Raw genomic sequence first — 24,174 nt, 5'->3', positions numbered from 1 at the left:
TATTTGACTTCAAAAATAAGGAAAATATACTTTAGAGGGTTTTTAAAAATGTAAACATATCTCTAGGAGAATTAATAACAGGATTCCTACAGTCACTAACAAATGGAAGAAATTTTACAAGGCCAAAGAAAAACAAAAGAATACAAAATTTTTTTAAAATAGTATAAAATGAGACAATATACGACCAAACGTATCACTTGATACAACAGATGTAAACAGATTAAATATGGTTACTGAAAGAGCGAAGTCCAGGACAGGGTTACAACCTGAAATTCCATCTATGCTCTAGGACAAAGTTGGCACACCTCAGATTCTATCCTTCTCTTTGGCACTGAAGCTTCTTTCTGCTACATCATGCAGTTACCTGCCTATGCTAGTGAAGGTTTTTATATTTCAGATATTTAAGTTCACTCCATCTGTACATGGACACGATATGTGCCAATTAAACAGTATAACCTGTTTCTTGTATCTTTAAGGGAGCAAATAGGTTTCTTTAAGATATAAACATCATGTTTACTGACATATATATGTGTATATACACATGTATATACACATATATATTATATATACGAAAGACATCATGAATATATCATGAAGATACACGTAGAGGATGGAGATGTGTGTATACAATATACAATAAAATTTTATTTTACGTAATAGACCTTTGGTTGTACCTCTAGTATCCTATTCACAAAGGCATTACATTACAATATGTATTAAATGATTAAAATGTAAAAACATTTTCAACAACTTTTTTATCCCTTTTGTTCACAAATTGTGTTCTCTTGCCTATCTAATATATATCTGCATCACCCATATTTACTATGTGTACCCCTATAGCATCCATATTCACACATATGTGATTGATTTGAGAAGAGTAATATTACACAGTTATCCTTTTTAAGCAATTATTCAGAGAACATGTCTCTAAATTCATGGTTCTGAGCCTTCATTCATAATAGAACAAGAACCAAAGGGGAGCATATGTGTTTATATAGTTACTTCAATTCATGTTATTCCAAGAAGTTTTTGCAGAGCCTGATTTATAGAGGTAAACTTTTTGTAATTCAACATGAATAAGGGCTTTTGGAACTTAATTTAGGAAAAAAGAAAGAGGCACTTAAATCTCATAAATATGTTTAACCACAGACAGCCAATGATTTAACAGGAAAACAAAGCCACTACCTTCTTTTAATTTGCAGGCACAGTACTGCTGAGGTTGATGGCAGTTACTCATCATTTAGAAATGCAATCTGATTTTATATTTTCATTTGAAGATTTTAAGAAGAAAAGATCCTGTAACCCAATCATGCCATAATCCAGGTGACATCTGTACTAGGCAGAATCCTGTTGTTATTCTCCTGTCTAGCTGCTATTGCCGAGAATGACAAAGTAGGGAAATTACATTTTCCCATTATTATTTCCAGACACTTTCTGGCAATGGTTTGTTGACTCTAATAAACCTTCAGACAAAGCTGTCAGCAAAGGAAATGGCAAAGGGGAGCAAGGAAAAGGCTCTTCAACAACAAATGCATCTAAAACCTCAGTGCCAGCTTGTACCATTTCTGATAACATCTAACGTGAGTGCTCCCACATTTATTCTAATGCTGTATTTGAATTCCAAGAAAAAAAAATGCATTCCATCAAGTCATATTACCAATGCTTTTGATGAACACAAATGTATTATGAAATTAAAGAATGAGATGTCTTACCTGCTATAGTATTAAGAAACATCAAGTATTCGAAGTTGGAAATTTCCCTTCTTTGCCAACGCTGAGTCATGTTGGAAGATTTGTAAAGCTGGCGAGGGGTGGCCAGTGATATCCTCCTAGAAATTAAGCAAACCATAACAAACATAGTCTCTTTTAACTCATGCCTTTTAAAAATCAGTATTAACTAATACATTGGTTTGGTGTCAATCCACTTAAAATAATTAATGGTTTATCCTTAGGTAGATTAAAAAATACATTTTAGGGGCGCCTGAGTGGCGCAGTCGGTTAAGCGTCCGACTTCAGCCAGGTCACGATCTCGCGGTCCGTGAGTTCGAGCCCCGCGTCAGGCTCTGGGCTGATGGCTCAGAGCCTGGAGCCTGTTTCCGATTCTGTGTCTCCCTCTCTCTCTGCCCCTCCCCCGTTCATGCTCTGTCTCTCTCTGTCCCAAAAATAAATAAAAAACGTTGAAAAAAAATTAAAAAAAAATACATTTTAATTGCAGATATTAGCAATCTTTGAAAATTCTACCATAGAAAAGATACATTTAGTTATTCAGAATAAACCAATATGAAAACACCTTTTTAAAATTTTTTATTTTTTAATTTACATCCAAGTTAGTTAGCATATACTGCAACAATGATTTCAGGAGTAGATTCCTTAATGCCCCTTACCCATTTAGCCCATCCCCGCCCCCGACCCGTTCCAGGAACCCTTTGTTTGTTCTCCATATTTAAGAGGCTCTTATGTTTTTGTTCCCCTCCCTGTTTTTATATTATTTTTGCTTCCCTTCCCCTATGTTCATCTGTTTTGTCTCTCTAAGTCCTCATATGAGTGAAGTCATATGATATTTGTCTTTCTCTGACTAATTTCGCTTAGCATAATACCCTCCAGTTCCATCCACATAGTTGCAAATGGCAAGATTTCATTCTTTTTGACTGCTGGGTAATACTCCATTGTATATATACCACATCTTCTTTATCCAATGAAAACACCTTTTTGAATAATATGGCTGCATATGGGTATTTTACAAGTCAACAAGACCAAAAAAGGTGAAACTACACTCAAGTAAAAGTAGCTTGTGAACAATATAGCAAATCTACTCCATGCTAATAAGCTACGTAGGCAGGTAGTCAGGTGCCAGCTTGTAAGCATTTGATTTAAACCTCATATAATAATGGCTGCCACTGAACTTTATATATGGATACAGTTGTGTTATTGTGGCAGGCCTCCGCAAAGAGTGTGCATGGGAGTACAGCCTCTACCTACGCTGTACATATCCCTCTAACGATGTAAAAAAACAAGCCGGGAACTTTGAAAACATATGAATTCAGAAGAAGGGACACAGGAATAGCTCAAGGGAGTAAAATCGGGACGATCTGTGTAAATTATGAACTTTCTGAGGTTCATTGTGTTTATGTAAAAAGCAATGAAAGTGACCTGTATTTGTAAAAGTCTGCTAAAGCCACTGAGTTTCTAAAATGATCACTAACCTAAGACAAAGGTTCCTAAATGTTTTCAATTCACGCTACCCTTGGTATGTCAAGGACTTTTTCATGTTGTCCCTGGGCCAAGAGAAATACCTAACAGTCATGTTTATTAGATGGTTAGATCCAAATAATAAATACATAAGTCTTAACAACTAAGTAGCTGTTGGAAAATATGATACTCATAAATTGAAATAAAAATAGTATTTTTACTTCATTCTTAAATAACTACAATTACTTAGTAACGGGATGTGTGCACCGTGGGCTTTGCACAGCTTCTTAAGCCTTGTTGTTATATCTGACACCACTCCTTACACCTCCTGTTCCATACTGAGTTTCATGCAGCTCCTTTTTTTAAATTTTTATCATAGCAACTCCCAAAAACTGGTTCTACAAAGCTAAGATGTCATGAAAAAGAACACAGTGCTATCTAATGTTGAAATGTAGAACTAACTTGAGCTAAGAGTTTGTGCGGTATCTGACAGATGGTGCTGTTTTTCCTTAAAAAGCATGAAATGCCCTGCAGAAGCCTGTGAGTTCACTGTGACATCCCAGGTTCCCTGCTGCTCAGTTTGGGAACTGTGGACTTATGACTATTTTTGTTTCATGGATTATTGTCAAATATTTCTATGTGCACGGAATCTTAATAGGCACGGTCTTGTACAAAGTAGGAGCTAAAATACATATTAGTTGAGGAAAAGGAGGGGGGGAAGGATGGAAAGGAACTTGTTATCTCAAACTCAAATCCGAATTATGAATTCTAAGAATAATTAGGTGTAACTCAATGTTTAAAATATTAACTTTTTTATTTTTTTATTTTTAAAAATTTTTTTTTTCAACGTTTATTTATTTTTGGGACAGAGAGAGACAGAGCATGAACGGGGGAGGGGCAGAGAGAGAGGGAGACACAGAATCGGAAACAGGCTCCAGGCTCTGAGCCATCAGCCCAGAGCCCGACGCGGGGCTCAAACTCACGGACCGCGAGATCGTGACCTGGCTGAAGTCGGACGCTTAACCGACTGCGCCACCCAGGCGCCCCTAAAATATTAACTTTTTAAAAAACTTTGCTAGTAATGTATATTTGACTCACTCCAAATGAACCATATGAGTCTAATGATTCACTTCATTGCAATGGTAAATGGTATATGTATTTCATACATCAATTCTGTAATTCGGTACATTTTTCAATTAACTTATAATATGATTTTTACAGTGCTTCCAGATTTTGATCCATACTGATATCAATATTTAAAATTTCTCCAGCTTTACTTCTACTCACACAACTATTTTATGTAGTAAACTTTATCCCTGATCCTGACTTTGTCATGGCAACAGGCTAACATAGGCTCTGAATCATCAAAGAATTAATAAACTTTGCTTAGTCCGATTTGCATTGTGCTATTATAATCACATGTTTGGTCCAATTTGCACAGTATTACTATTGTAATCACATTCTTGCTATTCTAAAATTCTTACCTGCAGCACGCTCAGAGAAGTCTGCTAAAATTTTACAATATATATCATAAAATGTTGAATGCCTTTGTTGACATTTTGAACCCAAACAATTTAAGAAGAAAATTGCTGATCTGGAAATAATTCTGACCATCAAAAATAACCCCAAACCCAAAATCACACAAATCCTGCTAAGTACCAATAATGGGAATCATGGGAGAAAGTTATCATGTCATTCTTAGAGAAAGTAATAGAAAAATGTGGGCATGGGAAAGGAATTGAGAAAAGCCACTTATCAGCAGGTCTAGGAAAACGACCAGCTTTTCCTGTTTACTGCTTCACCTTTTCCACCATAAACTCATTGAGAGCAGGAACCTTGTTTTACTTATTGTTATATGATTTGCTTTTAGCAATACTTAGTATATAGTGGGATCTCAATAAGTCCATACTAAATGACTTGAATTATTGGCAACCCTCTAAGAAAAAATGGCTAAAAAGATATGTGATGCCAAAAAATTAAATAATTCAATCATATGAAGAAGAAGAATGGGAAACAGTAAATCAATAGGTCTGTTCAAAACATCTACAACAAATTTAGATATTAAATGAGGATGGCTGGTATGTATTTGGGCTATAGTACGATGCTTTTAAAATATATATTTTTTAATGTTTTATTTATTTTTGAGACAGAGAGAGACAGAGCATGAGTAGGGGAGGGACAGAGAGAGGGACGCACAGAATCCAAAGCAGGCTCCAGGCTCTGAGCTGCCAGCACAGAGCCTGACGTGGGGCTCAAATTCACATACTGTGAGATCATGACCTGAGTCAAAGTCGGACGCTTAACCGACTGAGCCACCCAGGCGCCCCATACATTACGATACTTTTAGAATCAGGGGATAAGATGAAGACAAACTGCCCTCTGAGATAAAAGCTACTAAGTACCACAATACATGGCAACCATTTAAAATCACAAACCTTATGGATACAACCAGATGTATCTTTGGTAAGTAAATAATCTAATTAAATCCCAAGTTAATTGATTGTGCTATCTGAATAGAAAAATGCATTGACCAAACAATGGTAATCAGTATGGAATCCAGAATATGGGCAAGTTTTTGCTGGTATTTTTCAATCATTATGCAGGGGTGATGGTATTGTTCTTATGAGCAATGTGGGAAACCTTGACAGATGTCACAGGATAGAAATGAAGGGTCTGAGCTATGAACTTGGGCAAGATAAGTAACTTATCTAAATCAAAATTTTCCTAGCTGTACAATGGGATGATAATCCCAATGTTTTAGGAATGTGGTTGTTTTAAGAATTAAGGGCAAAGAGGGTGCCTGGTAGGCTTACTTGGTTAAGCCTCTGAATTTCAGTTTTGGCTCAGGTCATGATCCCACAGTTCATGGGATCAAGCCCTGCATCAGGCTCTGCACTGTGGCACAGAGCCTGCTTCCGATTCTCTCCCTCTCTCTGCCCCTCTACTACTCGTACCTTCTCTTTCTCTCAAAATAAATAAAAAAAACGTTAAAAAATAGAATTAAGGACAGAGAGCTCCCTTTTGGCACATGAAGACATAGCGAGATGGCCATCTATGAACCAGGAGATGGGTTGTAGTCAGATACCAAATTTGCTAGCATCGTGATCTTAAGACTTCTAGCCTCACAGAATTTCAAGAATTTGTTGTTTATAAGCTAGAAGAAGAAGAAGAAGAAGAAGAAGAAGAAGAAGAAGAAGGCATATAATGTTTATAAACTAAAACACAAAGTATGGTCCCTGCCACATGGGATGTTCTCAGTAAACGAAAACTCAGTAAATGGATATTAATTAATTAAAGAGGCATTCATTAAGCTATGCTAGCTTAAAGGATATATTCCTTTCATTCTAAAAGGACAAAGCAACAATCTGATTTGTAATGTTATCTCTTTGGTGGGCTTGTCCAACAAGTGGCTTATGTGATATGTGAAGGCCATTATTCTAGCAGTATACCTGCCTTTGAATTTGATAAAAATTGTTTTCAATGTTTTTATTATTTTTATTTTTGAGAGAGAGAGAGAGAGAGAGAGAGAGAGAGGCAGAGAGAGAGGGAGACACAGAATCTAAAGCAGGCTCCAGGCTCTGAGCTGTCAGCACAGTGCCTGACTCAGGGCTTGAACCCATGCACCGTGAGATCATGATCTAAGCCGAAGTTGGACGCTTAACTGACTGAGCCACCGAGGCACCCCGATAAAATTTTGCTTATAAATCTTGTAGGTTTAGTTTAGAGTAAGTTTCCTAGAGTTTGATAAACTCTGCTTAAACCGGTAAGACCCAATGTCAAGAAAACCCTTCGTGGTTCTGTCAAAATACTGTCATCTGGAAGGCTTCCACTTGTAGGAGCCACACATCATCCCTTCTCTTTGACAATTTTGTAAATATAACAGGACCTTCACACACATGTGTTTATGGGTGTAGGTGCACCTATCTGTTTACCTACCCTCCTACCCACCTCCCTACTTATCTATGTGCGAACATGTTCCATATACGTGTATAGTGTGTATGTGTGTTTACAGTTTACAAAATGCCTTCACTTTATGATCTCAAGACTTTCATAAAACATCTCTTTTCAAAGATAGTGTCTCCATTTTATAGCAGATGAGAGTGTCACTCCTCTCGCCTAGTGTTATTCATTCTTTCAACTAAGTTCCCACTCAGTGTATCAGGCTCTGTGACTGTTACCCCACCAGGAAGGGGCAGGTCCAAGCCCAGATTCAGTGTTCCTCTCACCCCTATCTGCTGCTCCCAAGGCTATATCTCATAGGAAATACATAAAACTGGACTTCTGGAATATTGTTAGGAAACTAAGAATGCATTGAGCCGTTGGCAGGGGCAAGCCAAAGGACCAGAAAAAAGGGTTTTAAGGTAGAATGGCTGTCTGAAGCAACAGCAAAACCAAAACTATTAAGCATCTATTTTGTTTCCAGTTTTGCCATCAAGAAGGATGATCTTCCAGAAGTCAAAGGGAGACCAACTGTGGTTAAAGGGGAAATAATACTCATACTGGGTAAGGGAGAGAGTAAAGAACTTCCGGTTGTTTTAAATGAATCCAGGTCGAGGCAAGTCCAGGAGTACTGAAGGAAATTACACACATCATTGAGAAACCTGTATGGGTAATCTCTGAAGAATCATGATCATTGAGAAAGATGTCAGGAGGCAGAAGATCATTTTCAGAAAGGAAAAAGACCTATTTGTCAGTTCTTAATGTCAATTCCTGGAAAAATCCTTGAATTGACGATTAAACGAACAGTTTGTAAGCACTTGGGAAAGGAAGCAGTGATTACATGAGTCAGCTTCGATTCAGTAAGAACAAGTCTTGCAAAACTAACCTCATTTTCTTTTTTTCGATAGATTAAATGCATTTTTCCTCTGACCTGTATTCTACATAAGTATTTCTTCATCATCCACTAATGTCTTAATTTAATCTTGTCATTCTCCTAGCAAATATCCTGAGCTTGTACATACATGTCAGTGAATTGGTTTTACACTGTGAGCTTAATACGAGAACGGATGCTTTGTAAATCAAGGTAATTCTAGTTGAGTAGCACCTAAAAAGCATCTCAGCAATTAGGCTCTGTGCTAGGTGCTATAGATTAAAAGATACAGAAGACACAGTCCCTGTCTTTTAAATGTCTGTAGCCTATTTAAGGGAAGATACACAAAGATTAGTTTTCCTGTCCATCCACGCTGGGCTCTGCAATAATTCTCATGGACAGAGTGACTGGTGTGGAAGACATTGTTGTTCGTCTGTCCCAAGTCAGTATCTTTCTTTCTGGCCAACAGGGACCTGTTTTGTTCAAGCAGGAGGTGGCGAGGACTTCAGAGGTACAGTTTACCCTGAGTTTTACCCAGAGGGTGATTGGCCTAAGCCAGTTAACTCACTTCACTTTGGCAGTGATTGTTCAAAGGACAGGAAGGTGAGCCCATTCAGGCCAAAGGGACCTAAGATAAAGATTGCAGGAGGCTTCTGACAAATATATTCTTTCCTAAAACCTAGAGGCTCGAGGAGAAACCCTTTGTGTCTTTTCCCCATTTTAATGCAACTGTGTGAAGCTGTGCTATCTGGAACACTAGTGGGTATTTTGTGACCAGGAGGCCGACTGAGGGTCTTGACATCACTGAACGTCTGAGACAGTACTGGAAACTCCTTAGCTCCAGACTTTTGATAAAGTAAGGCTCAAACAGCGAAACACTCTAGTGTTTAAGCCACTTTTAGATAGGTATTCAGTTACATGGAGCTAAAAACTGACTGATATTAGTGATACACATAATTACTATGTTTTCTCTTAGACTAGTATCTTTTGATAAAATAAGATTTCAAAATTATGTTTTAAAATACCAAGATGAAACATTTAGGAAATGGTTAAAATCACACCATCATTCATAACTATTAACCCCAACAAATTCTAAGAGTTTTATTACTTTCATGAAGAAGCATCTATGTGCAGCATTTTTACAAACAGTTTATATGCGATCATGCAACAATTAATCACAAATATCATGAGGCTCTGGTATGTTTTTTGTAAGATCTTCAGCAAAAATGTCCTAATGATGTGCGAGCTATGATATACAATCAACTTTTTTACTTCCTCATTTATATAGGTGTCAAATAAAACTTATACATTAACTATTCTGTCATTCTTAAAATAGATGTTTCACAGCCTCTTTGCCTACAAATGACTTGCAGAGAAAGAAAATGCCTTGGTTCTCAAAATAATTATAATGGTATAACCTTATTTATATTTCTGTCATACTAGGATTAAAATATGTTAACGAACCATACATAATGCGTGATATGATATAATTACCTGGCTTGTGGCAAACCATAGCTGGTCCCTACGCCAACCCGAGGTAAGCTATAGACAACTTTTTTTACTGTTGCTTGATCGGGGAAATTGAACATAACCGAGGCTGTGGGAAAAAGAAAAAAACACGAGTTAGAAAACCACAGGAGAACTAACCATCAATTTTAGAAATCATTTTCAAGTGCCTCTCATGATTTATTTGTCAAGGTAATGTATCTTCATGGAAAATCAGCTTTCTGTACAGCATTATCCAGGAAAAATCTAGGATTAACATTTTCAAACAAACGAATTTTTCTTCTTATTTTAGTGAGGGCGTATCAAAGAGAGAAATACAGCAGGGAAAAATGAAAACCGTATCATTCTATGTAAATAAATAACCTCCAAATATGAGCACATTTCATAATATTTAAGGGGCCTTACTTCGGTTTGCCATAAATACTTCCAAAGCAGTGTTTTGTAGAAGATAACGTCTTGAAAAGACAGCTCGTATCTCGCTGAACATCCATTTTCCGTGAAGTCCTTCAGTGTATGCAAGAACCTAAAATAAATAGTTGAAAGGGAAGTGTCAATCAGTGAAATGTGTGTCTAAGACTTAGTCTGACAATATCTTAGACAGTGCTGTATAAAAGTCAGTAAATTAGGGATTATCTTCCTGGATTCATGATATATCACAACACTGCCAATCATCTGATTCTGTATACAGCATTTGCAAAATTTCTACCTGCCTGCATTTTCTTGGTTGGCTCATGAAGAAATGAACAGCAGAAAAATTATATATTCAAAGTGACCCTGTGACTTAAAACAGATACACATTATAGTTTTTGGTCTTGTATATAATTAGTTGGGCAAGGTAACTTGACATATTCTGTTGGTTCTTTTCCAATATTCCTCTTCTTCCTTCTTCCTTGCTTAGTGGAAGCCCAGTTAGCAGCAGTGTCTATGTGGTCAACACCAGGCAATGGGTCATGACTGGTTAAGGTAGGGGTAGCAAGCATTTTTGGTACAAGGACAAACGGCAAATATTTTTAGACTTTAAAGGCCATATGGCCCCTATCACAACTACTCAGCTTTGCCATCATAGAGTGAAACCAGTCACAGACAATGTATAAATGAATGCGTGTGGCTGTGTTCCAATTAATAATAACAGAGGTGGCCTGAATTTGGTCCTGGGGCCAATCTGGCTGACCCATGGTCTAAGCCAATCATGGCAAAGTTATTCCTTGCTTTCGCAAATTCCACTGAAACTAGGGGTGAGGACATTTGACCCAGAGCTGGCTAACGAGAACAAAACCAAAGTCAGTTGGGGATGTTTCAGAAAAGATGACAGAATGAGTGATATGTAGCTGGCACACTTTTTTTTCTTCTTTCTTGAATAGAGATGTAATGGCAGGAACTGTAGCAGCAATTGTATAACCAGGAGAGCAAGGCCAAGGAAATTGAAGCAAAGCTGGCCCTAATACTGAGTTAGTGAAACAGTGTCAGCAACCACCACACCTGCACTTCTTGTTACATGACACAGATCAGTCCATATTTGATAAAGCCACTACAGGCAAATCTGAAACAAATGCATTCCCTCCTGATACACCATTGCAAGTTAACAATACAAAATACATTTCTCTTTGCACTAGTAAACTCTGTACAACCTATCACATTTAAATTTGCTCTGGTGAAACCAAAACTAGTTTAATTCTACATGCATGATACTCCTTAAGCTTTAAAAACAAGTTATGAATTCCCTTTTTACATTTCCTTTCTCTGGGAAAAGATATATAATATATGATACTTTGGTCTTTTAGTTTGTGAAAATTCCATTTTTTTCTAACTCCTTAATTCAGTTTTGTCTTTCCCTGGATGCTAGAAAGTTCTTGGAAGCAGTCAGACATCTATTTAAATCCTGAAACATTTTGGAGCCAGTCAGACTCCTGTTCAAATCTTGGCTCTGTTATATAGCAGTTAGAGGACCTTGGAAAAATTATTTAACTCCATCTGATTTTCATCATCTGAAAAACAGTGATAATAATACTATTACTGGCTAGTTTAAGCAGCGACAATGAACCTTAAGTACCTGGCCTGAGCTATTATCTAAGTTCTGTTTATAAGTTTCTATGTCCTTACTGTCGAGCATAAAGTGACATCTGTGTTTGGGTTTCTAAATGTAAAACTATACATTTCATAAAAGGGTTATAGCGACTTGCCACAATTCATACTAATACATTCTCAGCTGGGTGCAATGTTCCCCAGATTCAAATTTCATAGACCAGTATAATTTTTTTTTTTAATGGGGAGAGTACTGATACAAGATTGATAACTTTTTTGTCGGATAGGAAAAATTTCAGGGCAAGTAAAACAGCCAAAACAACAAAAACTATCTTCCACATGACCATCAGTTCACTAAAAACTGAAACTATTAAGGCTGTTTGAAAACCCAAAGCAGTACAATGCGTATAATCTCATAAAAAAGGAGAGACCTTGTCAGGAAGGCTGTGTTGCGCCCCTATATGAAAACCGTTACGCCGTGAGGATGGAGACAGACGCACTCACACACATACACACTCTTATTTTTACTTATTTCTCTCTTTGGGCATGATGCAATGAATATTTGGCCAAGTGCTCCTTTCCATTATTTCGCTTATAGCAGGCAGGCCATTCACAAACACACAGGAGTTAGTCGAACTTCTGGAATGCTCCCTGTGAGACTGTCTCCCCAGCTTTGCCGGCCGTCACTTGATGGTCCTCCAGCTCCAAATTCAGCCTTAGTTGCTTGTTCTGCGAAAATGAACCTGTGCCCTTTATTTTTGCTCTGTTAGCTGCCACGACGTGAAGCTTTGTCAGGAAAGCACACTGAAGAGAACCCGCAGGCGGGAGGAAGGGGTTTTCCTTGCCGGGGCTGGTAGGCTCGCTCACTCAGCAGCTTCCCGAAGAACTGGGGTTTCTCCACTGCCAGGCTTCTGCAGGGTGTGATGGCCACCAGGACCCAGTGACAGGCAGGTTTTTTTTTCAGTACCTCCCCCTGCCCCAGGCAGTTTTGCAGCAGACTTGCCTCTGGCGGGAACCTCTCCCCTCAACAGTTTCACCAGCTCCCTAGAGGGTGGATTTCTGAAAAGTTCTAGAGGACAGAGCTCCAGCACGTACCCCGCCAGAGCACCAGAGTGACTTCTCCACCCCCCAAGGAGCTACAGCCATGCCCTCCCCAGTGAGCCCAGGGGGGCCTCTAAGAGTAGGGGCCGCTCATTTCCGATGCTATCCTTACATTCTTTAGAGCTCTTTTTATTTCTTACTGATCATGCCCTGTTACTCTGATCTCCTGTGATAGTTTAGATTATAATTATTCACATTACACTTTCCCTGTTTAGACAAACTCAATCAGTTCTCCCACCACCACTACTGTCTTTGCTCCAGGCTGGGACTGTAACAGTCCTCAGGGACCCTCAGGAGAAAGAAAAAAGGACAGAGACAATCAGAGGAACTCAGTAAAGCCTGGAGGCGAGCAGTAAAAGGAGAGAGACTAAAACTAAAAGTTATTTTGCTAGTAGCTAGAAAACAGCTCAAGAAGCAAATTCCAAAAGACAGATCCAAAGGTCCGAAGCTATTCTGAGCAAGGACAATATCATCTGGATAACTGTATGGCCCTTACCAAAGGGGCTGTGTGTATGTATGTGTGTGTGTGTGTGTGTGTATGTATATATATGTGTATATGTGTATATATGTACATATACATACACATATACATGTACATATATACACATATACATGTACATATACATGTATACATATACATGTACATATACATATACATATATACACATATATATTATAAATTATATATATATTTATGTAAATATAACTATTTACAACTTTATTAAAAAAACCTTCCTAATTACTTTACAGTAACCTATGTTATAGTTAAGCTTTTGAAATCCTTAAAGATGGGCTGATGAAAGATAATGCTCTGAACTGGTCATAATTCCCTGCCAACAAAATCCAATAGAGCCTAGAGGAGTCTCCTTCTCCTTCTCCTTCTTCTTCATTTTTAAATAGCAAACCAGTTCCTGCTTTCCCTTCTCATTTCCTTGAAGACTGTATATGGAATGAAAGTCTCTTAAAATATTTTATTTAAAAATTTTCTACATCCCCTCTTGTGAGGTGCCTTTCCTGGCATCCAATGTTGAATCACCACATACTAACCTCCACTGTCTCTTCTATTAGAGCACTTTATTTTAATTCTGTGCATGGCACTTACTTACTTTCTTCTTTATTTGTTTCTTCCTCTGTCCTCCCCCTATAACATGAAAGTTCCATGAGAACAGGACCCTGTCTTATTTACTGCTCAGTACACAGTGCCTCAAACAGTGCCTGGTGCACACACATTCGTCCACTCAATAAATCACTAAGAGAAATGGACAGAGATAACACACACGGGGAAAGCTACAGAGAAATCTTACAAAGTGTGTGCATTTCGGACTCCTTGGCTGAACTGGATAAAGCTTTCTAGTTTGGCCTTCAGACTTCTCATGTTTACTATTTCAACGGTTGAGCCTAGCAGACGTCTCTCCTGACTTTAGTTTGAGTCAAGATCAGAAAAAAACCAGATAGTTTTTTTTCTGGCTTCTCTTCTGTGGCAGTCTAATTTTCACCCTGGGGAACCTCTGGACTCAGCTACACCTCATCCTGAAAGGCCATGCCCCCCACAGAAAGGAGTCCTTCACTCTAGAGGGGCTAGGCAAGGTCTTCAGGCTACAGTATTTTGACTTTTAAACCTAACACCTCCCACTTAAACAAAATGCGTACTGAGGTGTGTCACAGAATATCACCTGGCACCCTTCTTGAGCATCAGTTTTATTTCTGGTAAGTAACTGAAAATGTTTTGTAATGAAGTTAATACAGACAGGATGGAAAACAAAATGTAAAACATGGTGATCCGTTGCTGTAACACTAGCACTCAGATAAGTTTTGTGGTTGCCACAGGCGTCCTTAGACTGTAGCACAACCTTCCTTACTCTCCTCTGCTCATGGGCAACGAGAAAGCCCCCAAAATTGGCAGAGGGGACCCTAGTGAGATTTTCCGACACTTGCCTGGCAGTATGTGGAGGCTGTGATGGAAGGCTGTGAGACCAGTTAGGATATAACTTTGGGCAAGTGATGAGGAGTGTAACGAATGCGTATGCATTTCAGAAATGTAAAATATTATCATTTAGAGTTGATTAAATATTGAGTTCATGTCATTTTTCTATTAAAAACCTGGGCCTCAAGCCCAGATCTGACATATGACTTGATGCTATAAGACTGACTGTATTTTATTTATACCTTTACTAGTTACATAATGTTCTATGAGTTTCAGGACATTCCATAGTAACCCCTTACGCTCATTTTTCATTACAATCCAAGGTATTTTTCTATACCACTATGTACTTTTATCTATGTTTGAGGTTTGTGGCTTTTTTTTTCTTTCTTAAGTCAACCTTCCTACATTATCTGGTTTGTCCCTGCCTGCTTCTCCAAATTATTTAATATACTAGGGAATCTAATCAAGCACCCCAATTCAGTTTTGTTTTCTGAAAATTGAATACATGTAACTTTTATGATATCATGTAGGTCATAAACAAGAATATTAAAGCATCTCGGATCCCAAATCTTAGGGAACTTTGTGATTTTCAGTGACCACTGAACTAGTTTGAGCCAACTGCTTAGTACCCAAAGGAAGTGAAGGGAGAAAGACTCCACACTGGCCTCATTCCCTGAGGTCTTCCCCCCTCACTTATGAACTGGAACACTCAGGAAGCAATATAACACAAATGTAATAGAGACCCCTTGTAAACCACCTCGCTCAGATGTGTGCTTAACACAGATTATTTGATGATCCTGTTGAAGAAAACTAGGGTTCGTGTGCACTCATGTGAATCAGACACGTATATGTTGTCAGAAACATGTCTAGGGCTGTCAAATCAGTTTTATCATCTTTTTTCCTTTTTAAGGCAGCGAATATTGTGCAACCTAAAAAGTACTTGTTTAGTGATACCTTTGCTGATCTCGACATCACCTAACACCTATGTTAGAACAAGTATTACAAACACTTTTTTCTTTGAATGTGAGAAATCTGAATTTTGCTGCAGGTTACAGTTTCTGTTAAGAATTGATGAAAATGTTGCAGAAGGCTGGGTGGACATGCCCTTTTCGGTGTTCGTGAGGTTGTCATATCTAACCGACTTGTCCTTGTAGCCTGAACAGTTTAATTAAAGGGGTCTAACACAATGTAAAGTTGCAAGTCCTCATTACTTTAATAATTCCGCATAAGCATTCAATGATGTGGGATATAACCAGTGTATTCAAGATGGAATAGTTCAAAAGTAGTTTCAGGTTTATATTTATACATGATGGTGCGTGTTCTTTTCCATTTCCAGATGAATGGAGAGAATTCTAACGCCTAGAAGCAAAGCCAAACCACAAGACAGAGGAAGCTTGGGTTTTAAAATGACCCTGTGCAAGTGCATCTCTGACTGATAATTGCTGTTGTGGTACACTGGGGTGAGGATGCAGGGAGTGGCAAAGACAGCTGGACGGTTGCCACTCTCTCCTCCCTGTTCCCACCACAATGTCTTCTTGGTGACGCTATTTCCTCACTGAAGGCATGGAGAAGTATAAGATATAGTAAATAATTAGATGTGCATGGAAGGACTGAAACAGAAACACAATGGAACAGCATCTTCTAAATGGGCAATGCAATAACTTTCTGAGAGATAAGTTAGGTACACATGATGTAACAGAATAAGTGTCCAGATCCTCAACTTCTTTTTTCTTTTTAATTTTTTTTAACGTTTATTTATTTTTGAGACAGAGAGAGACAGAGCATGAACAGGGGAGGGGCAGAGAGAGAGGGAGACACAGAATCGGAAGCAGGCTCCAGGCTCTGAGCCATCAGCCCAGAGCCCGACGCGGGGCTTGAACTCACGGACCGCAAGATCGTGACCTGATCTGAAGTCGGACGCTTAACCGACTAAGCCACCCAGGAGCCCCGATCCTCAACTTCTTAAAGTCTATCTGGCCAAGACCAAACCTGTGGGGGAAGTACAGCTTCCCTTTCTCGTGTCTTTCTCATTGCCCTTTCTATTAAAAAAAATATATAGTTGGGGATGGGGACTCTTTATGGTGTATTGCCTGGAGTAATAAGGTCTGTTGAGGGGGTAGGAGCCTCAAATAAGGGATAATTCAAAACATTAATGGGGATGTTGAAAAGTGTATGCCTACAATGACTAGATTTAAAAAAAATCCTTTTGCAACTCAGATGGTTTCTCAATTTTTTACATGCAAAGATTGAAGTTGGATCTAATTGAGTTGATAATGGAGAGATCATTTAAAATAATTTTTGATTATAGATCACTGAGTGATTTTTAGCGTACAACTTAGAAATGGCACAAAAGCTTATAACATTGCTAGAGTAAAACTTCAACATATCCTGCTGATTTATGTGAACAAGGTTTTTCAACACATCTACAAAAAAGAAAGGTAGGAGTAGCTGTAATATTGATACTTGTACTGTTTTAGCAATATTCATATGTGGATATATTAACCATTCATCTCATTAAGAGATGAATTTCCAATAGCATTTTAATTTTTTTGCTATTTTCCAAAGTTTACATTATATTTCTATTCTTATATGATTGTAAGCTGATGTTATTTTTAATAATAATTTATTCCAGAATAAAAGTTTTAAATACTTAAAATTTCATAGTTTTAGGAATGAAAAAAAATTAAAACTTTAATTTATAAGTGTATATGTTTTTTACAGATTAGTATAATATAGTGATCAATGAAAGACTTTCAAGAATAAGATATTTTATGGGGTGCCTGGGTGACTCATTTGTTGAGCATCCTACTTCGGCTCAGGTCATGATCCCACAGTTCATAGGTTTGTGTCCCACGTCGGGCTCTGTGCTGACAGCTCAGAGCCTGGAGCCTGCTTCCGATTCTGTGTCTCCCTCTCTCTCTGCCCCTCCCCCACTCACGCTCTGTCTCTCTCTGTCTCTCAAAAAATGAATAAACATAAAAAAAAAAGAATAAGATATTTTAGATTAGGTAAATTTTGGGGAGGGAATCAAATGGAAATATGAGTTCAGAGAAAGAGGAATTACATGAAATATCCATTTGAAAAAAGATTTAAAATGGGTGATGACAGAAATCAAATCACTATTCTATTGGATATATTTGATCCTACTGAATATATCTGAAAAGGGATTTTGTGAACCAGACCAACCATCTTGGAGAAATTCCCCAAGATGACCATTCTGTGATGGGAAACTTCATGAGCACAGCACCCCCCCCCCCCCACACACACACATTCCTTCCTTTTGTTTAACCACACCTTAAGTCTACTCTCAGGGGCATAACATTCTTGATCTGCCCCAGATATAGGGGTAGGTATGACACACACACATATTCCTGAACGTTCTCCTGGGTAGCCCCTCACCATGTACTTCCAGCCTCCACAGCTTAAAAGCAGGTTTTACAGGGATGTGGGGCTGCAGGAGAGGTACTCCTCTTGCAGCTGCCCAAGACAGTCTCGGTTAAGTCTCCTAAACAAACCATTTCTCATCAAGCTGGACTTGTTGGTCTTTTTCTTCAGTCTTATGGCGTCTTTGGCCTTTGGAAGTCATTTAGTATAGATCTCCCTTTCATGGAACAATGACATAACAATTTTACTTTAAACTATCAATATTTAGAACATGCTGGATATTACAGCTTTTAAAAATATTTGAACTTAAGAAAAATTTTAGACGTGAACTTAAACCTGTGCAGGGTGGTGAATAGTTTTGTTTTTATATTGAAGTATGGTTGACATACAATACTGGGTTGTATATAGTTTTATTAAATTATTTTTTGCAGCATAGGTTAAAAAAAAAGTTAGGGGACAATTGCGATAGACCAGCCTTGCACAATAAAGAAATCCTCAAAGAGCTGATGCAAAAGTCTCACTTTGGCCTTTTGTTCAATTAATAATGAATTAAAAATAAAACTGTCAAGGGCAAGCACCATAATCAGTAAAATCTAATATAGACTGAAAAATTGATCACTGAATCAAACCCTAGAAAATTTTTATGGAAAATACTTAATCTTGATGAAATAAATAATTGAGTAATATGAAATTGAAAATAGGGAAAACTGCAAGTGGCATAACTGTGAACCCAACAAAAGTGCTCAAGAAATCAAGCTGGCAAGATGAGGATTTACAGAAAATACATTCTCAATGAAAACGAAACAATCTATGCTATTACTGCTATACTTGTGAGGTTATAGATTTTCATACACACAGCCATTATCAGCATATGGATTAAAACTGCAGGGTCAAGAAACATCCTCCAGAGGGGAAAATTTAGGCAGCCCATCCACAGAGAGTTTTTTATTTAATAACCTTGCTTTTTTTTTTTTGCTGTAATTCATCAATTTATGTGCCTGCCTATCCTCGATTTATTTATTTATTTAATATACTTTATTGTCAAATTGGCTTACATATAACACCCAGTGCTCATCCCAACAAGTGCCCTCCTCAATGCCCATCATCCACTTTCCCCTCTCCCCCACCTCCCAAAAACCCTCCATTTGTTCTCTATATTTAAGAGTCTCTTGTGGTTTGCCTCCCTCTCTCTGTTTGTAACTATTTTTTTAAAAGGAAACTGCCTATCCTCAATTTAAAGTCACCCTAGGGTCTGCCTATATTACTCACAAGCTGTGAGACATGAGGCAAGTTAGCTACTTTTCAATTCTTTACTTATCTTAAGATTTGGGGGAAATAATAATACCTTACTGCATAGGGTAGTTATGAGGACTGAATGGAATAACTCTTTGTAAAAATGCTTAGGACAGGGCATGGCACATAGGAAGTGCTAAACATATGTTAACCTAGAACTATAATTCTTGCCTATCAGACACAGACATACACAGACACACATACACAACACTGCCAGCAAGGGAGGAGAAAAGCTGGACCACAGCAAATAAACTTCTACTAAACTAACAGTCACAGCTACTGTTTCCTTAGTGACAGTTTGTATTCTAGAAATTATCTGAACTCATACTACTAAGCTGTAATGAGAAAGCCCAACCCTTTGGGACATCAGCTGCCACTCTCATTGTCAGTAGTGATAATTCTGAGAAGGCTTCTTCCATTCTATCTTTCTATCTATCTAAACATGGGCCAGCTCTTTTCTACCAAACCTGTCCTCATCATTTATCAATTGTATTTATTTTCAGTGACTTTCATTCAGCGAATATCTACCGATTGACCTCCATGAGCTGATGGCAAACAAGAGCGGTAGAATCCTTCACCTCAAGGAGTTCGTAGTCTGCTGGAGAATCACAAATAGTGGGCAAAAGGGGGAAAGAAGAGGTTCTCAAGCAGAAGGAACAAGATGTATGTAAAAATGGTGCCTTGGGGAATGGGCCCAGGCTGTCTGGAACACATATCGTAAAGAGGAGGAAAGTGAAACATAAATGAATGAATGAATGAATGAGAATAATAAAAGGTGGGTGGGGAACCTAGACATGGGGAAATATTAAGTAATTCATGTTGGAGTCTGAACCTTTGGTCTGAGAAAAACAGAGAGTCCCTATGTTAAACAAAGAGGTGAAATGATTAAATTTGAAAATCACTTGAAAATCACTGCTGTGACTTCAGTGTAGATGTGGTTCCAATAGTCTATGCAAATGCTGTTTTATTGTCATTAGTAGAAAACCACGAACCCTTTCAAAAGAGTATTATTTGTATTCTCTCCAATAGTATCTCACATCATGGCAAAGGCTTTTAAATTCACTTATTTTATTATATACATTCTGTAGCAGTTGGACACTTCTTGAGGGTAGAGACTAGGTTGTAGTCTATTTCACATTCCTTACAGAACCAGCACATGGAGGAAACTCAATCAATTTTTGTTGAAGAAAATATTTAAAATTTAATTTTCAAACAAACTTGGGCTTGCAGCTGGAGTCCTCTGTGCCTACTTCATCTTCAAACACACACTCAAAATTATGGTAAAACCCTCAAAATTAAAAAATGGTATTGGCAAGGTTGCTTCATTTTTGTCCTATTCATGAATGTCCCCATGTGTAACTATTATATATTTGGCTGTGTTTTCTCATTTTCTCAAATTTGGCAAACTCTAAAATTTTGTATTTGTCCCTCTGCTAACAAAGGGGAGGAATGCGGTAGGGGGAGGGAGAACTCTACACTACTGGAAAGAAGCTTATTTCTGGTTTCTAGAATTTACTTTCATTTACATACTGAATATGTTACCTTCCTTTGTACTGTTTTGTATGATGTCAAGTTCTAAACTAGTTATATGTATGCATCTCCTGTTTCGGCTTTATTTTCTTCTATATGACATCATTTGGATTTCTGGGTTACAGGTTTTTCTTTGAACCTTTTTTGTAATAGGGTCTGATCTGTGGATACTATTAATTGTCAGCACACATTGTTTTCCCTTTTTGCAAATATTTCATAGTCGAGTTTTAGGTGCAGTCAGAAATGACACAAGATTAGGGGCGCCTGGGTGGCGCAGTCGGTTAAGCGTCCGACTTCAGCCAGGTCACGATCTCGCGGTCTGGGAGTTCGAGCCCCGCATCGGGCTCTGGGCTGATGGCTCGGAGCCTGGAGCCTGTTTCCGATTCTGTATCTCCCTCTCTCTCTGCCCCTCCCCCGTTCATGCTCTGTCTCTCTCTGTCCCAAAAATAAATAAATGTTGAAAAAAAAATTAAAAAAAAAAAAAAAAGAAATGACACAAGATTAGATGGGGCATTTGCGGTCATTGTTGCAATAGGGAAATGAATCATTCCTAACCTACAGAGTAGATATAAAGGGGAATTGTTTTTGACTGGAGATCTAATGATGTTGTTACGAGAGAAATCTTTTAACACATTAAAAGATTTTTATCTTAAAAATTTTTAATTTTTTTAATTTTAATTTTTAAATTTTTGTTTTCAAATTTTTTATAATAGAGTTTATTTATATAAGGTATATATACTTATGGTACACAATAGATATTTAATAAGTGTGAACTACTATTATTAATGGTAGTATCAAACCCCATATTGAGCCACAATGTGCATTATGCCTAGTTCTTAAGATCCTGACCATCCTGAACACTTCTCAGCCCCCAAATGTGTCATGTTCTGTTATACTTGTGTCCTTGCACATGGTGTTTCTTCCGTCTGGTAGATGTCTCCCTATTTTGTTCTTCTGATTAGCTCCTATTAATGACTGGACTAGAAGAGGCTGCTGCTCCCTCTGGGAACCCGGGACCTACCTATGACACTTACCAAACCATTATTGCAATTATCAGTTTACTTGTTGGTGTCTCTTGCTAACCTGTGGGCTCACTGAGGGCAAAAATTCTCAGTTCATCTCTGCATGTTTCATACTTAGCACAGAGCCCAGCCCACAGCAATAATTCAATAGTAGTAATTAATTATAAATGTCTTTGTTGATCAATATTTATTAACACACATGTGCAGAAAAGTTATAATTTATATGGTTTATATTAATTAAAAAGCAGTCATATATGGTTTCACTCTTATGTGGATCCTGAGAAACTTAACAGAAACCCATGAGGGAGGGGAAGGAAAAAAAAAAAGAGGTTAGAGTGGAAGAGAGCCAAAGCATAAGAGACTCTTAAAAACTGAGAACAAACTGAGGGTTGATGGGGGGTGGGAGGGAGGGGAGGGTGGGTGATGGGCATTGAGGAGGGCACCTTTTGGGATGAGCACTGGATGTTGTAGGGACACCAGTTTGACAATAAACTTCATATATTGAAAAAAAAACAAAAAATAAAATGTGTAAAAAAAAAATAAAAAGCAGTCATATCAAGACAGTTCAGAGTTGATTCCCAATTCATGATGTATTGGGACAGGACGAAAGGTACCCCCTCCTGAAGAGTTCCTTTTTTAGCATGTTGGTTACCTGTGACCCCACAGCTCTGGGCCACAGTGGACTGGACCAGGATAAACAACCACTATAAAAGTAGTTTATCTAAGTAGGATGGCCACAGCTAGTGGCTGTAAAAATCCCATCTGTCCATCAGAACCATGCTATCACGAATGCTGACTGGCTGACACCATTCAATAATCTGTCTTAATGATCTGAATGTGAGATATTCAGAGACAACTCTAACAGGAAGGCGGGAGGAAGCCAAAAGGCAGAGAAAGCAGTCACCAGAAATCATAAGCAGCAGGAATTTTGAGGAAGCAGAAGCCAAGACCAAAAAAGATGGGTCTAGTGGTAGATGTAACAATCTCCTGCGCCGCCCACATCTGGTACCACTTTGCTCTCCTGGCTCCAGCCCCACCGGTCTTCTTTCAATATCTTATCCATACCATGTTGTCTCCTGTCACAGAGCCAATGCACATATTCTTTCTTCTCTGGAAATATCTTCCATCCCCTATTTGCCTACTTCACTTCTACTCATCCTTGAGCTCTCTTTACTTTTTATTTTCTCAGCTGCCCTCTCTTGCTAGGTAACCTCCCCCACCATCACAGACTCTCATAACACCGTATATGAGAGAAGTTCTCTTTCCAGCACTTAACACAAATATAATTTTGCGAATTTGTTTATTTTATTAACGTAATCTCCCCCACTCTTTGACCATTTGTTTCTACTTATTACTGTATCTCTACCGCTTGGTGCAGTGCCTGTCCCATTGTAAAGCTCAGTAAATAATTTGTTGAGTGACTGGATTAAAGGTATATTTAGAGTCAGTTTGTCTGTGGTAGCAAAAAGATAAAGATACAGAGTAACTGGAGCTGTAATGTTAATGGATGTAATGTAATGGTTGGAGGTTCATTAAAAAAAAAAACGGGTCAGGGAACTTGGATGAAATTCCAGTTTTTCAGAAGGCCTGATAAGAATTTGCCATTTGTACATTACCATGCTCTCCTACGATAAAAACTCTGGAATAGACACTATGGCTGCCCCATTTGGAATCCATTCCTGCCTCCCCCGCCCTCCACTTTCCTGATCAACAGAACCCTGACTGCGTTCGGTTATTGGCTTCTCTTCTGTGCACTTCCGAGTCAGGGCACACTGACCCCATGGTCAGTCCCAGGGGTAGATTAAGTTCGTAAAAATGCCCTCAGATTTAAGAGGAAACCCATGGAAGAGGTACTTTCTCCTTCCTGTGAATATTCCTGGGCTTACATGGATTTGGGGAAATGTTAAAGCCCACGCTGCTCTGAATGTGAGAATGAGGACAAACCAAGGGTGACAGAATGGAGATGGGGAATGAGCCTGGGTTCTGGAAAACATATACAGATAGCTAAAGCAATCAACCCTGGAGACCGGTACAATTCAGGACTTGATATTTTATAATGCATACACAATACATACAAATCTATAAAACTATTGGAATTAGGGTTTGTATTACTTGCAGCCCAAAGTTTTCTGAAACAAACTCGTATTGTCTGATGTAAACTTAATGTCTGTTCTTTGAAGAAGGAAAAAGCCTGACTAATACCACACACACACACACACACACACACACACACACACACCAAACTCTGTACTGTCTGTTCAAGCATCTACAAACCCAAATAGTTCTAAAAAATATATTAAAATTTTTAAAAAATATGCAAACATTAAACATTTCCATACTTTGTATGTGTTCTAGAATAGCTTTCCTTCCTTGTCTTCCTGATCAAGTCCTATT

The 24,174-nt window shown here is 38.2% G+C and overlaps 1 protein-coding gene across 7 annotated transcripts in view; it reads right to left on the bottom strand.

Annotated features, from left to right (window-relative positions):
* NBEA (neurobeachin) overlaps positions 1-24,174 on the bottom strand; it is a 691,423-nt gene that overhangs the window by 120,937 nt on the left and 546,312 nt on the right. For all 7 annotated transcript variants that reach the window (XM_047078787.1, XM_047078803.1, XM_047078809.1 and 4 more), the window contains 3 exons: positions 9,910-10,027; positions 9,493-9,595; positions 1,713-1,828 (listed from right to left, as the gene is read on the bottom strand). In XM_047078787.1, coding sequence (XP_046934743.1) covers positions 1,713-1,828; positions 9,493-9,595; positions 9,910-10,027 — 337 coding nt within the window. The remainder of the gene's footprint in view (positions 1-1,712; positions 1,829-9,492; positions 9,596-9,909; positions 10,028-24,174) is intronic.

Source organism: Lynx rufus, unplaced genomic scaffold (genome assembly GCF_022079265.1).
Source record: "Lynx rufus isolate CCGP_SWC_20201006 ecotype Redwood Valley unplaced genomic scaffold, mLynRuf1.p SCAF_1, whole genome shotgun sequence".
Classification (NCBI taxonomy): domain Eukaryota; kingdom Metazoa; phylum Chordata; class Mammalia; order Carnivora; family Felidae; genus Lynx; species Lynx rufus.
This window is presented reverse-complemented; position numbering and strand designations above follow the sequence as displayed.